Raw genomic sequence first — 14,992 nt, 5'->3', positions numbered from 1 at the left:
TCCCCGAGCATCCTGTGCCAGTGCCTGACTGCTCGTTCAGAGAAGAAAACTTTCCTAATTCCTACCTGAATGTCCCCTAGTGCAACTTAACCCCATCACCTATCGGGAGAACAGGCGATTCCCACCTCCCACCACCTTCCCATTTACAACAAGCACTTATTTGATGCTGTTCAGTGATATTTCAACTCGCTTCATGAGCTGGGGAGTGGAGGTGGTGCCCTGAAGAGAAATGAGGAGGAGGACTCTGCCTCCAGTAAGCCCTGAGTGGGTGACTGGTGACACTGGTTTCTTGCTGAGCACTTAGGGCGAGCACTGACCTGTTCTCACTGTGCCACCTGTGTGAGCCAAGACCCCCACCTCGTTCTTGAGAGCCTTTATTCAACACCGAATCATTAAATAGCTCTTTACACCTTTTTTTTTTCTTCTTTTTTTTTTTTTTTCCTGTAATTCTTTAAATACACATTGTTTACACTCGGCAAAGTTTCAAAGCAACAACATCAAAGTGCGTCTACAGGTGATAGTACCAACCAAAGTGCTAAAACCACGGGTGGGCAGCAGCTCCTTGGGGACACCTCTGCCACCTCTGCTGCCCCCAAGGCCACCCCCGTGTCCCCTTTCCAGCACACTGAGCATTGGGGTCAGGGTAACCATGGGATGGAGGATAGGGACGTTTGGTTCTCCAGACACTGGCACATCGCTGCGAAAGACTAAAATAGAACTAGATTTATAGAGAGTTAAAAAAATAACTTAGGAGGCCAACTCGCTACCTTCCAGGAGGGGGCACGCTGTACAGAGCGCCTCAGACACAGCTCTCTGGGGCTGAGCTGCCACCAGGAGAAGTGCTTGAGGGAAACGATTGCCATTTTGGATATCTGTCTGTCGGGGAGCGTGTTCTCTGATTATCTCAAAGCAATGTGCGTTGCTGCGCTCGCTCCCTAGAGCAATTCCACCCACCCCTACCATTGCACATGCCTGTCCCCGGCCCCAGCCTGGGGCTGGATCAGAAAAGCCCGTCTTCCTGCTATTGGGCAGTTCTCCCATCTCTTTGCTGCCATGTGGCAGTCGCTCATTGCCACTGCTCTCCTTGTGCTACCATCCTGCTGCGCTTTGGTTGCAACAGGCCATTTCCAGCTGCTAATGTCACCCTGCTCCCCGTTCTTCAATCCTTTTTAAAACATTTTGTCATTTGGCACTGGCTCCCAAATGCTTTACTCCACCTGAACCTGCAGGTTTTCAACCCAAAATGATAGGCAGAAGCCATGTGCCAGCTCCCATGTTGCCAGCTTCATCTTGGATCCTCTTAGAGCTGAAAGAAGTGGTTTGAGAGGAGCCTTTATCAACATTTCTCATGGCTTGTTTTGTTTTGTTTTGTTTTGTTTTAAACCTAATTCAGACCTTTTTGGCCATGTAAGTCCCGTGCCTTCTGACCTGTAAGCTCTGTTGACCTTTTGGATATTTTTCTCTTGCCACCTGCCTTGTTTGCTTGACTATTGAAATCCTTGGATGAAGCCAACCCCAGCCATGGCTCCATGCCGCCAGTTCCTTGATGGGTGCACACAAAACCCAACACATGAGAGAGGCATGAAAACATGGATTTGGGATGGATTTGGCCCCCGAGCTTTGCTGGTGTTGTTCCTCTTGAGACCCCTGTCCAGCCCCAAAGTTCAGGAGAAGGAGAATGCTGCTAACATTGGCTATGGAAGAACTTTGGGCAAGAAAAGAAAGAGCTCCTCCAAACTGTGGGAAGCTGCCAGGACCCCAAGTTAAAGCTTATCACTGCCTTTCTTCACCCTGGGACCCCTGGATTTGCTGGGGATTGTCATCGCAGAGCCCCCAAGGGGCTTCTCTAGGGTCTGGTGTGGGGTTCAGCTGATGCTGCGGTGGTGAAACCCATGGCCACGGGCACCCAGTGGGGCCATGCTGGTGGGATGGGGAGGGAACCATCAGGGAATCAGTGAGTGGAAGGAATACAGAGCCATTAATGAGCTAATTGCCATTACCAACCTGGGCAACGAGGGGACACTGGGAGGGCTGGAGAGACACAGGGCTCGTTACCACCATTGTCACTGTGTCAGACGCCTCCATCCCCAGCTGAGGAAGAGGAGGAGAAGGAAGGGAGACAACCAAACCCAGGCACTGAGAAAGGTGGAGAAAAAGCTCATTTTCCATCTTCAGAGCCTTGAACTTGCTCAGATCCTCTCATTACACAGGATTTTGGTAAAAACGTGGCTTTGCTAAGCCAGAAATCTGACTTTTTGGGAAGGTACCGAGGGGAGGCGGATGGCTTGGTCTGATCTCAGCACCGATGTGGGATGAGGTTGTTCTGTTGTGACAAAACCCTCATGGAGTTGAGGGATGGGGACATCACACATGGCCGAGTCACCCTCCAATGCTCCGTGGCTGCAAAGTCTTCAGACCCGGCTCTCCCATGGGATAGTCTTTAAGCATAGAGCGTATAAACATGCGGAGTATATCGTTTTCCTTTAAAATCTTTTTTTTTTTTTTTTTCTTTTTCCTTCTTTGTTTTTTATAGAAATAAATACTTACTTTGTTTCTTTTAAAGGGGATTTCACAAAGTCTCTGCGTCGCTTCCAATGGTGATACCTCCACCGGGGCCACGCTCGTGGGATGGTGACAAAGTGGCACATAGGGCCAAAGCTTTGGTGGTTGGTGTTTTTTTGCTGGTCAAGGCATCCCTTGCTTTTTCTGCCCCTGGAATATGCGTGTCCAGGCCTCCCTGGAGTGGAGGTAACCCCTGGTGGATCTTGTCCCTAGGACGTGGTAGTTTCTCACAGGCAGTTTTTGGGTTCCCGAGTTTGGTGCGTACAGGGAGCAGCCTTCTCCTGGAAGGCCGCTGTCAGTGGGGGACTTCAGGTGCTTCAAATCAGGGGTTACAGCCAAAAAAAGGCATGCAACCCTACCCTGCTTTGGGGGGGGACGACGTGGATGGAGTGAGGAGTGGGTGGAATGGTCTTCTGGGGTTGCAGAGGCAGCAGCTGCCCCCAGCCCACCACCAGCCTCGGTGATTTGGGTGTTTTCAGGGTTCCTATTGGTTCCCAGCATGGTGGGAGCTCCAGGCTGAGGTCTGATGCTTTCATGATGTGGTTGAGGATGGTGGTCCAAAATAAGTCTATAGATGCTCCACGGCAGCCCATCACCCAGCAGGATGGGGAGATGCTCTGGGAAGAGCTGGCTCCTCCCAGCCACGCATGCACCATGGGCAGCACTGTAGCCAACAGGCACCAAAACCTTTCAGCAGTGTCCCAGGAGAAGAGGAAAATTCTTCCCAGTTGGCTTCTTTCAGCTTCTGAGCACACCTAGTCGGGGCGTGGGGTGGCAGGGAGCTGTGGTTAAGGACATGTCCGTGCTGCTGGCAGTGCTCTGACAAGTGCTCCCCATGGCCTGGGGACCTTTGGCATCTTCTCACCAGGGCAGAGGATGGAGACGCCTTACCCTGTTGGTTGCCTTTCAAGAGCCTTTTTTCCTTTGAAAAAAAAGATGAGTGTTTGAGGGGAGAGGGGGTAACATCCTTAAAGGAAGAAGATAGCCAGAAGGAAAAAACAAATAAAATAAGCTGTGGATATAGATATGGGCTCTGCCAGGGCAGTTGGGCTGGTACTTCAACCAGCTGCCTTGGATGTCAGGATTATTTGGCCAAGGTTTCTCCTTCAAGCTGCCCGATGAGGTGACAAAGACGAATCCCAGGCCAGTTCCTCTGCACACAACAACTCGCTCCAGAGAGCAAGTGGTGGATGTTGATGGGGACAGGAGAGTGATCCATGTTTCCTGGTGGATGAGGATGTGGGGTGTGTTGGTTTATTGCCTTGGCAGAAGGGTTGAGTGGAGAGGATGGAGATCTCTGGAGAGCAACCATTGTTCCCAGTGTCTTCTGGCTCCTACAGCTCCAGGATGCAGCTCTGCTATCCGGGCTTGTGCTGTGGTAGCTGCTGGTTCTGGGCAGCATTTACCCACGTTTGGGTTCTCCTCTCATATAAATGAAATGAAAGTGAATGGGAGCCCTGCAGGAGTGGCCCTTCCGTCCCCACATCCACCGGCCCATGGAAGGAACAAGGACACTCCAGAGGTGATTCGTTGAGCACAGCGCTCTGCAAAGACCCCATCGGATGAGCTGGGCCATCCTCAGCCTCCATGCCAACAAACAGCCCCCCAAAAAAGAGAGTTCCAAGAAAAAGGCATTCCCAAACAAGGATCCTTGGCAATGAGCAGCCATGGGGTTCGAAGCCATCCTCCCTCCTGGGTAACAGCATGGACCTGCCCCTTTGGGCAGCTGGAAAATTTCCATAAGTAGCACCTTCTTGTCCGTGACACGTCCATGAGCCGGCCCTGGGGCGAGCGCCAGCTGCTCGCTAAGGCCTGCAAGAGTTTGGGGTTTTGTGCATGGGCTGGCATCTCCGAGCTCCAACGGCAACGGAGGAGCAGCAGTGGTGGGTTTGGTTGTGCAGGGCCTCTGGCTCCACAGGGCAGGAGAGAGAATGTGCTTTGTGGTACCCTGAAGGTCTAGCAGCCTCCTTCCACCTTGATGTGTAAGATCTTGGAGAAGCCAGGTCTTTTCCTCAGGGCCTGGAAGAGGAGCAGAGGGCAGGGTTGGTGTGGGAGCCAGCACTGGTCTTATGGGACCAGCAAGGGGAGAGCTTCTTGCATGCAACCATGGGAATTAGTCCCATCCTCACCACCTACATCTATGAAGACCTGGTTCCTCACAGGACTGCCTCAATGCTTCCTAATCCCATGCCCTTGAAGCCAACTCTGGATTTGTTTTCTGTTTGGTTAAAAACATCCTTCGTAGGACCTCGTAGAATCATAGAGTCATAGAATCATTAGGGTTGGAAAAGACCACATCGAGTCCAACCATTTCCAGGGGACAGTGATAGCTTGTGACAGATGACATGGATGTGCAGGGTTTGCATGGTGTGGTGGTGGGCAAGAAAGGACCTTCCAAAACTCCTTTTCCATAGAGAGTCCCTGAGGCTGGGGCTGGATGTGGGTTGGAGTTGCTGCCCACCATTGCTCTTGCTTGTGGGCTCAGCAGAGCATGGACCACATAAACCATCTTAGCTCACCTAGCTGTGCTGCTGAACATGTCCCCATGTCCTGCACTGCATCTAGCGCCTTGTGCCCTTGTGGAACCCAGCTGGCTGCAGGATGTGTATGAAGCAGAGCTTCTCTTCAAGATATCCCTGGTGAGCTAAAAGGTTCTCTGTGGAGTGACTTCAGCAGGGGAAAAGAATTTGGAAGGGAGCTGCTGGCATGTGAGTGACCTGGAACCAGCATCTTTTACCTGGAGCTTGTTCACCATTTCTTCAAACATCTTCTTGGCTTCGGGGCTGTGGGGCTCCTTGAAGTAGTCCACAATGCCCACCTGTACAACGATGGACTTCAGGTTGCGGCACACACCTGGGAGCAAAGACACAACCTGGATTTGCCATGACTGTGGGGACAGCTTCCCCAACATCTGGGATTTACCTTACAACCCATCATTATATATTTGGGGAAACCTCATCCTGATGACAGAGTAGACCTACTCTTGATGGATGACCCACCTCCATGATGGATTCCAGTTGTCCTATCTCATTTCATTCAGCCCCACTTCTTCCTTGCGAAACTTTATCCCACCCAAATGTGTGTTCTCTCAGCTCTTCTTGACCCATCCCTGAAGAAGGGTGTTGAGTCTCCCCTTAAAAACCTTCCACCACAGAGTTCCCAGCACCTCCCAGTGTCAATGCAGTGTTCCTCCCAGTAGGGCTGAAAAGCCCCACTGGATCTTTTTATCTGATGGCCTTTTAGTCAACAGACAACATTGTGTCCCTCCTCCACCAGCACTGCTACTCACTGTTGAAATGCAGCAGGGCTTTGGGGGTGACAGGTGTGGAGGTCAGCACCAACATCTCCAACCCCTTCAACCCCTCTCGACACATCTCTGCTGCAACCTCTTGGTTGATCTCTGCCACGTGGTCCAGCTCCAGGACCTGCAGCCTCATGCAGTTTCGGGCTAGAAGAACAGAGAACCCACTGTTGGCACCCTATGGGGAAGGGCTGGGGACAGCTGATGGGAGTGGGGTGCTAGGAGGGATGGGGGACAGCAGGAAGAAGCAAAGTCCACCCATGGTCATTGAAGTGGACTTGCCCATTGAGATCATCGTAGGGCATCTCTCAAGGGTATACAGTGCCCTCAGCAAGGTTACCTTCTTCCTGTCCCATTAGAGGAGAGCCACCTACCTAAGGATGCCAGGCCCTGGACACCACAGCCTGCCCCACCAATGCCCAGCGCCCGCAGGTGTGGCCAACACCTCCCAATCATCTGAAGGCAGCGGTTGCTGAAACGTGTTGGCTGCTGGCTGGAGAGAGGAAGAAAATGTTTGATGTTCAATGTTCAGTCTCCTCAAAACATTTCTGTCTTGGGAAGGAGGTGCCTCTACTCAACAGCTCCCCATCTTTGCAGCAAGGGATAGGGCTAAGCTCCTGATCCCCCAGCTGACTCCAGGATCGTTGTTCAACTCACAAGGATCCCACAGTATGGATCTGGCACCCAATTTCTCCCCATCCCAGTGGTCCCCTCGTGCTCAGCACGGACCCCACTAGCCTAGTGTGGCTCTTACCAGGGATGCAGAGGTGCAACCTGGAGAGAGATGATGTCCCTGCAGCCTGCCCCAAGGGCCCAGATGACTTCATGACCCACGGGGTCCGTAGAGCTCCTGGAATGAACACAGAACATACCTGGTGGGCCCAGCTGGCAGTGATGCTGCCCTGGGAGCTGGTCATTATGTATAACCAAAACACAACCATTTTCATCAGGAATGGTGCTTACAGATGTGCAATGTCAAGAAAGACAAGAGGCACTGAGGATCAGTGTCAGAGACAGCTGTCCTGAGATCACCAACCCAGGCCTCTCCTTACTGTTCCATCCTGAAGACTGAGACCACACTTTCTAACTTGGAATGACCTACTTTGAAACTTCAGACAAGCCTAAAAATAAGTGGTGGGTGTTACCGTGACCATTTCACACATCTCCACTGAAGGCGCCTGCCAAGAGCCCCTCGTGAGTGTGACGGGTTAATTAGAGCATGAGTCAGAGTCACAGGTTAACGATGTGCCAGGAGCTTGGACTCGCTCTAATGCCTTTGGAAGGGCAATGGCTGAATCTTTGGGTTAAAGCTGGTGGCACCAGGCTGTCTCACAGTGTGGGGTTGCAAGAGTTGCAGCCAAGCTCACTTGGTTCAACATGAGGCAGCCTCCTGAGCACACTTGGAAGACCTTGAGAAGTGGCCAAGTCTGAGGAGCGGTCTGTGATATCCGCCAGGACAAGTCAGGTCTTTGTGATTCTGTAGCAGAGCCATTCCTCATTTTCAGGACAGAGTCACAGAATCATCATAGAACCGTAGAATGGCTTAGGTTGGAAGGTCTGTTAAAGATCATCTACTTCCAACCCCGGAAAGACGGACCGAAAGTTCTCTACTCCCCATTAGGAAAGCTCATCAGATGGTGACAGACAGATGGTGACACCCATCAGGTGAAACCTCACTGGGACCCAGTTTTGATGCACCTCTTCTCCTTTCTGCTTCTCTAACACAAAGCAATGTCCCTGTACCAAGACCCCAGCTGGGCCAAGCGAGCAAGATGGGAACGGGATGGTGGGAATGGACCAGCAAGGGGAATGACTACATGGGAACGTGTGAGAAGAGCGTGATGGTTATAGGAATACCTTTCATTGTTCTTTGGGTACACTGGGACTGGAGACATGGAGAGGTGAGTCTGTGTCATGCTCGACACAGAGAAGGGCAACAGAGGGGTCCCAGCACACTGCAGGGATGCTCCCTTGTCATCTCCCAGTGGGGAACTGCAGGGTGTGTGTGGGCCATCCTTACCGGTACGTGACAGCCTGCAGGGCCCGGCAGTAGCAGCTGGCCAGCCAGAGCGAGCGGTCGGTCAGCACGTTGGGGCAGTGTGAGATGCGTAGGATCAGCAGGTTGCTGCCCGTCGCCTTCAGCAGGGACTCCAACCCGGCTTCCAGGCAGCCTCTGCGGGGATGGAGGCAGAATTAGGTGCTGGAAATCCACAGAGAGTGATTTGACCCGTGGGTGTTGGTGTCGGTGCCCAAAACCCACAGTGGGAGCCGTTGGGTGGTGAATGGTCACCAGTGGAGAGGGGTCATCAGTGCTCATGGGACATCATCAGCTCCGAAGGGGTGCTGGGGGTGCCCGGGGTCGCGGGGACTCACCGCGTGCTCTTCATGTAGTCCTCCTTGCTCTCCTTCTTCCCCCTCTGGCGTGGCTTGAGGTTTTGGAGGGTGAGGGAGTGCATCTGGGTGCACCACTGGGACAGCATGGCCAGGAACTGGGGGATAGGGGTGGCCGTCACAGGGGGGTATCCTCGGTGATGTCCCACACCACCCACCCTTGGCTATCAGGGGAGGCCTTTGTGCACACCCTGCAGCGCACACGTGCACACACATGGGTGTTTCTGCTATAAGTTGGTGAAAATGGATATGTAAGGGCATGCGTGGACAAAATTATGCGTAGAGCTATGGGTGGATGCGAGTACAGTGTGGAAATGTGAGGACAGGTGAGCCCATGCCCACAAACACTCATGCATGACTACACCCATCAATGCGTACTGATGTCCCTTTGATGGTGACACCAGGAACCCTGCACACATGGGCACACAACGCAAGCCAGGAAAATGGCTTCATCCTTCTGGAAGAAGGACACCTCTGAGGTCACACCCCAGACTGTGCCACCCCTGTCACCATACCTTAGAGGAGACCCTGGCATTCTCCAGCAACACCCGCGTCCACACAGCTGGGTGCCGGGCCACAAACTTCCAGTCCTTGCACACCTCAGCCGCCCGCAGCAGGGTCTTGGTGTCCAGGTAGGTGAAGATGCAGAAGAGCGCTGCCCGCATCTTGAGGATCTCAGGGCTGATCACCTCGCTGGAGTGACCCGGGCTGCCCCTCTCCAGCCGGCCCCCCTTGCTCATAGCCCCCTCGGACCTGGCTGTGGGACAGGGGCCATCAGTGCCATCGATAAAGGGATGCTCCACGTGGAGTTGAGGAAAAGGACAACCGAAAACCGTGCGCGTTGCCATTGCCCATCGCAGTGACATCCCATCCCCCCATGCATCCTCCCCATCCTTGAGCCCCCCCAGTGCACTCTCACCTGTCAGCCGACAGCTGCCACCAGGCCGGGATGCGGCGATGCCAGGCACCTCCGGCTCCCAGCCCTCAGCCTCTGACTCAGTGGTGCGGGATCCCACGTCGGACACATCGCCCTCCTCGCCCTCCGTGCTGTTGCGGTAGGGTCTGCGGTGCCAGTTTTGGATGGCTTGACGCCGAAGCCCTGAGCCCCGGCCGCCGTCCCGCGCCGCGTAGGGATGTCCATCGGCGGTGTCGTCGGTGGGACACGGCTCTGCGCTGTCGCTGTCGTAGCAGCCCGAGCTCTGTGACACTGCTTTGGCCCGGCTCGAAGCCCTGGGGTTGGTGATATCCAACCTCAGTGCTCATCATCATCTCCAAGGCTGGGCGTCCCCTTCCCGTGAGCCCTTTGTCCCATTAAAAACCCAAACGGGACACTCACCCAGTGCTGGAAGAGGAGCGCTGGTTGGGAATGGCATATGGGCCATGCACAGCTGCCCCCAGCCCTGGGTGCCGCTCTCTCTGTAGGGATAGATGAGAAAAGGAGCCGACATGGAGAAATCCGTCAAATGTGGGAAATGCAGATGGACTTAGGCTCACGGAGTCATTAAGGTTGGAAAAGGGCTCTAAGATCAAGTCCAGCTCCAGCCCATCCCCATTATGCCCACTAACCACGTCCTTCAATGCCACATCTCCGTGGTTTTGGAATACCTCCAGAGACAGTGACTCTCCCACCTCCCTAGGCAGCCGGTCATTAACCCTGATCCTAACCCACCACTCATTCAGAGAACAAATTTCTCCGAGTACCCAACCTGAAGTTCCCCTGGTGCATGTCGAAGCCATCACCTCTCATCCAATGTTTTGGGCTGTCCCAAATGCATCGCCGGCATCATCATCCCCCATGCCTTGCCTGTATTCACTGCATGTAGCAACCGGACGCCAACCAAGACCATTAATGAATCTCCCCCATCCCCACGGGTGCCCCCACGTCTCCCCACTGAACCCTTTAGATCCACCAGAGAAGCCACGTGGTCGTGCCTGTGCCCGCGTGGGTACCGGTCGGCCGGCAGCCTTAGCGCCTGGTGTTCCACAGCGTCCCAAACTGCCGTTTGGAGTCGTTCCACAGCTGCTGCTGATGATCTGAAGCTGTTTCTCAGCCCGGTCCGCCCGATCCAGCAGCTCCTCGATGAAGTGCTGCAGTCGCACCTTGGCGTTGGCCTCGCGGGCGGCCGTCTCCTTCAGGAACTGGTCGATCTGCAGCACCTCCCTGTGAGAGGGGGACAGCGAGTGACACTCATCCCCACTCAATGGGTTTTCTTCCACTCAACCCCACTCCATTTCCATCATGCAACTGTCCAGGGATGCTCATGTGCTTTGCATTCTACCACCAGCCTGATCTGGAGCTAATTTGGGCATACAGGGGAGCAGGAGGTGCTCTTGCATGCAGGATGGATGTGACCACCTCATTTTGGAGGATCCAACATCTCCAATGCCTCTGCTGGGATGCACAGTCCTGTCTGTGCTCCCACTGCCAGGACTGGGGCCAGGCATGCGATGGAGCAGAGGGAGAAGGATGGTGACAGTGTAGCATGGATGGTGATGGCGTAGCATGATGATGGAGAAAAGTACTCTGCCTCATGTGAGAAGGGCAGACTTAAGGAAAAAGCCTTATGGGCAGTCTGAATCTTGCTCAGCTTTATACCCTGGTATGCCCAGAAGGTACAGAGCTTCATAGACACTGTCATTAATGTGTTAATTAGAAGGAGCTTGGGAGCCTTGAGCCAATGGATGGACTCAGGCAAATGAGGTTTGCCCTGCTGAGGTGCTGCTTCACTCCTATAAACACATGCATCAAACACACTGCCATCACATCCCTGCAAATGCATGTGCCCCATAAATGCATGTTTGCACACTCAGGCATGCACAGCTGCAGAGCACACCCACACCCACACGTGCAGAGCTACCACTTGCATGCAGAAGCACCATGGAAACACAAATACACCCGGCCACACTCATGCACTGAGCTGAACCGGAGAACGAAGAAGAAGAAGAAAAGGAGGCAGCCCATAGAGACGCAATTCATGCCATTGATTATTAACTGCCATTTAATGACCGATTAATTGCTCCTAACCCTGCCGCTTGCAGAGTGAGCTCACCAGCAATAATTTGGGAAGGCTCCTGGCGAGGTGCCCCTGAGCTTTGGAAGGCAAATGGGGCGCTGGCACGTGGCCGGTGGTGTAAGGAGATGCTGATGGCTATCTCTTGCATCTCTCATTCCCATGGAACGGGTGGAAAAACACCCTCAGCAAAGCCAGCAGAGCGGAGGTGCAAACAGGCTGCCAGCAATAGATGTCACCAGCCTGCACCGAGGGCTCTGGGATGTCACCGGGTGCTGCAAGCTTCCTACCTCCTAGCTGATCAAATCCTCCTGGAAATATTCATTTAAGCCAGGGGGATCTCGTGGTCATAGAAGACCTATGAGATGGTGGATGGGCAGGAGGACTTCTCTAAGGGGATGCAAATCCAAGAGGTGGCTTTGGTGCATAAACTAGGTTCTTAGGGGGCAACAGTGTGCATGAACTGAATAAGCCACATCTGGACCATCAGCCAACCTACATCTGCTTCACATCCCTCCAGGCCCTGCTCAGTTGTCCATGCCATTGGCTCTTGTCCTTCTGCTGCACACCCCAGAAACACCCCTGGACAACACTCATGGGGCAAGCTGATGGCAGCCCCTGAATCTCCTGTCCTGCACACACACACCTCCCAACCAAGAGTTACTGTCCTTATCCAGCACCTGGCATCATCCTGCTCTGCACCCCAGGACCATCCCTAACACCAGCAAATCCCATGGACGTGAGCACTGTTTCCTACCCACAGTCATTATTTTGGAATCAAAATCATTCATGAATGTGTAAAAGACACTGGGGATCAAGGCAAGTCCTTGAGGAATCCTACGAGTGCTCCCAGTCCAGCACAGCTGTGACTGCCCCCATTAACCTGATCCTCACTGACTTTATAGATGCTGCCACGACCTCCAGCTTTGCTAAGAAACTCTTTTGTAACAAGGTCCTGTTTAGTTGATAGACTCTGATGGGCAAAAGGATCCCAAGCTTGACTGGAGGAATCTCTGGAACAGCACTGGAGTGGAAAGAGGGGTTTGAATGGGCAACATGGGATGAAAATGAAGAAGGCAATGCCACAGTCTTAAACAGCGAGTTGAGGTATTACTACTCGGGTTACACCACTCCTTCTGGGAGAACATCCTGAATTAGGCATGGCTGAGGTGTCATCTTCATCTTTATAACCATGAGCACAAGCATGACTCAGCTGTGGGGCCAAAGGGGTGATCCAGCCCTGATCTGGGGGACACCCATTGGAGCAGCATGGGCACTACCATGCCCTGCAGCTGGCCACAAGCATCCCCAGCGGGATGGCCATAAGCATCCCCTGTTTGGCCATGGACTGGGACTCTGGTGGCTCTTGGACACAATCTCTCATGAGAGCTTGGTCACGAACATGGAGGAGCTCAGATCTACGTGGACACCGCACTACATGCACACAGTGGAGGAAGATGCAAACCCTAATGAGGGATGGTGCTAATGAGCATTGTTTGGTGACAGCACTGGGCTCCTTGCGGCTCTCCACCAGGACTCATCTCCTCCCACCCCACAGCACGGAGAAGGAACAAAGCACTCACTGCTGCTTGCGGGTGAGCTCCTGCTCCTTCTGCACCAGGTCCTGCTTGAGCGAGGCCAGCATCTCCACGCTGACGTCCACCTGGCGGGACAGCTCAGATGCACGGTCCTCCAGCTCCTGCTTCTCCCGGCTGAGCCTCAGGCTCTCCTGCTTGGCTTTCTCCAGCTCTGAGCTCTTGCGATCCAGCTCCACCTGGAGCCGGCCAACCTGCGAGGCAATCTTCTGCTCCACCTCCTCCGTCAGCTTCTCCAGCCTCTTGTCCACCTCCAGCTTCTCAAAGGCGCGGATCTTCAAGCGAGCCAAGCCTTCCTCGTAGGCTGCATCCATAGCGGCTGGCGGCGTTGGGGCTGGAGCCACAGCCTTGCCCCGGGTGAAGATCTCAGTCAGTGGGATCTCAATCTCGTGGACATAACGAGGTGAAGGGGAGGAGGATGGAGCCGGCTCCAACTCTTCGGCGGGGACGAGGTCGCAGGAGAAGCGCTGTTCTTTGCCTTGGAAAGAGGTGCTCTCAAAGTAGTCCCGCCGGGCAGCCGGTGTCAACAAGGCCCCGTCGGCGGCCAGCGGGAAGACGGCGGCATCGCAGATGCTGTTGGTCTTGGAGAGGACGTAGAGGGTTTCATAGGTGTGGTTGTACTCCAGGTGTGCCCGCAGTGAGGAGAGGCTGCGGAAACGCTTGTGCTCCCCGCACCGCGGACATCTGTAGGGCAGGTCCAGCGAGGCCATCCCTCAGCTACGTGCCACAATGCAGGGAAACCGTGCAGCATTGCTCATGGCGCGGGACAGACGGACAGGTGGAGTGGAGAATGGGTTGGGGAATGCTGGATGGCGGGGTCACAGCTCCACATGGTGGGGTGGGAGTGCTGGAGCAGGAGTGGGATTCCAGCAAGTCTTGTGGGATGTCAGCATCAGGTGGTGCTGGGCACTGGAAGGGAGAGGGGTGTTAGTGACACGGGGATGATGGGTCCCCAAAAGTCCTTCCTTGGTCCTTCTGCTTGGTTCCCTGTCTGCATCCCTCCCATGTTTCTCCCACTCATACACAACCCTGGGAACGGTGCACAGCACTGAAGAAAATCTACAACACCTGGGGAGATCCACAACCCTTGGGAAGAGCCATAATCTTTGGGAACATCTACAATCCTTGGGAAGGTCAAAACCCTTGGGAAGACCCACAACCCTTGGGAAGATCCACAAACTTTGGGAAGATCCACAAACCTTGAGAAGGTCCCAACCTTTTATAAAGTCCTCAACCCTTGGGAAGATCCTCAACCCTTGGGAAGATCCTCAACCCTTGGGAAGATCCGCAACCCTTGTGAAAATGCACAACCCCTGTGAAAATGCAAAGCTCTTTGGGAGATGCACAACCCTTGTGAAAGCTCACAGCCATTAAGAGGATTCACAGTCATACAACCCATGGGAAATCTCTGTCCATCAGCCCTTAGCTTGCTGCTGAGAGGTGTTCCATGTGCTTCTTGCACAGGCATGCTGCAAGGAGCCTCTGTGGTACCAAGGATCTCCAGCCCAAGGAGCATCCTTGTGTCCAGATGAGTCTCATCTCCTCCCAGCACAGGGCGACCCAGTCATTTTGCATCAGTCCGTGCAGCTTCACATCAGGAATTTGTCTCCCACAGTTACTCCTTCAGCCCCTCACCACAACCATTAAGTCTCAACACTTCCTTGGGGATGTCCCCATTTCATAGCTATGATGGCATCACCTCATGGGTGCTGGACTGTCCCTCTCCCATTCTCTCTTTGCTACAGGCTCAGCTGATGCTCCTCCATCCCATTTTCCCCCCAGACCAACCCAGACCCATCAGGTTTGGCCCGTTTGCTGCTTGGACATAAACACCCAGGTTCACCCCAAAGATGTGATACGAAGATGAGACATCCCCAAATGAAAGATCCCTTCTCCCCATAAGATTTTAGGTCTCAAAACCCCCTCCAGAGCTGTGGGACCCCAACGCTGCAGTGCTGCAAGGAGGGTCTCCGTGGGGTTATCCCCTGCTCCTAAACACTCCAAAGTATCAAGGGGCAACCAAGCCCTTGGGAAACGGGAGAAGCCAGCTGAAACCCAGCCACCAGCACTGCACAGGGCTGGGAGCAGCCAGCTATCACCTCCTTCTCTCTCGAGGAATTTGGTTTAATTAT

General features: G+C 53.8%; 1 protein-coding gene across 1 annotated transcript; it reads right to left on the bottom strand.

The window, feature by feature from the left end:
* Positions 1 to 439: 439 nt before the first annotated feature.
* On the bottom strand, positions 440 to 13,604 carry FBXO41 (F-box protein 41). The gene is made up of 12 exons (XM_085223768.1): positions 12,849 to 13,604; positions 10,187 to 10,415; positions 9,591 to 9,670; positions 9,176 to 9,484; positions 8,770 to 9,040; positions 8,237 to 8,352; positions 7,884 to 8,036; positions 6,618 to 6,713; positions 6,238 to 6,356; positions 5,852 to 6,010; positions 5,300 to 5,415; positions 440 to 4,581 (listed from the first exon to the last, which is right to left on the bottom strand). The coding sequence occupies exons 1-12, from the start codon at positions 13,568 to 13,570 to the stop codon at positions 4,519 to 4,521; spliced, it is 2,433 nt and encodes an 810-aa protein (XP_085079894.1). The 5' UTR covers positions 13,571 to 13,604; the 3' UTR covers positions 440 to 4,518.
* Positions 13,605 to 14,992: the final 1,388 nt, after the last annotated feature.

This window comes from Meleagris gallopavo, chromosome 4, assembly GCF_905368555.1.
Source record: "Meleagris gallopavo chromosome 4, MGAL_WU_HG_1.1, whole genome shotgun sequence".
In the NCBI taxonomy this organism is placed as follows: Eukaryota; Metazoa; Chordata; class Aves; order Galliformes; family Phasianidae; genus Meleagris; species Meleagris gallopavo.
Note: the sequence above shows the minus strand (reverse complement) of the source record. Positions and strands in the feature narration are given on the sequence as shown.

Bases quoted from the DNA above. Each gene is read 5' to 3' on its own strand.
- FBXO41 (XM_085223768.1), bottom strand. From the start codon at position 13,570: ATGGCCTCGCTGGACCTGCCCTACAGATGTCCGCGGTGCGGGGAGCAC. The intron at 9,671-10,186 runs GCACGACCACGT...CTATCCCTACAG, and splicing joins CGGTACCCACGCGGGCACAG to AGAGAGCGGCACCCAGGGCT. The intron at 6,357-6,617 runs GTAAGAGCCACA...TCCTCTCTCCAG, and splicing joins GTTGCACCTCTGCATCCCTG to CCAGCAGCCAACACGTTTCA.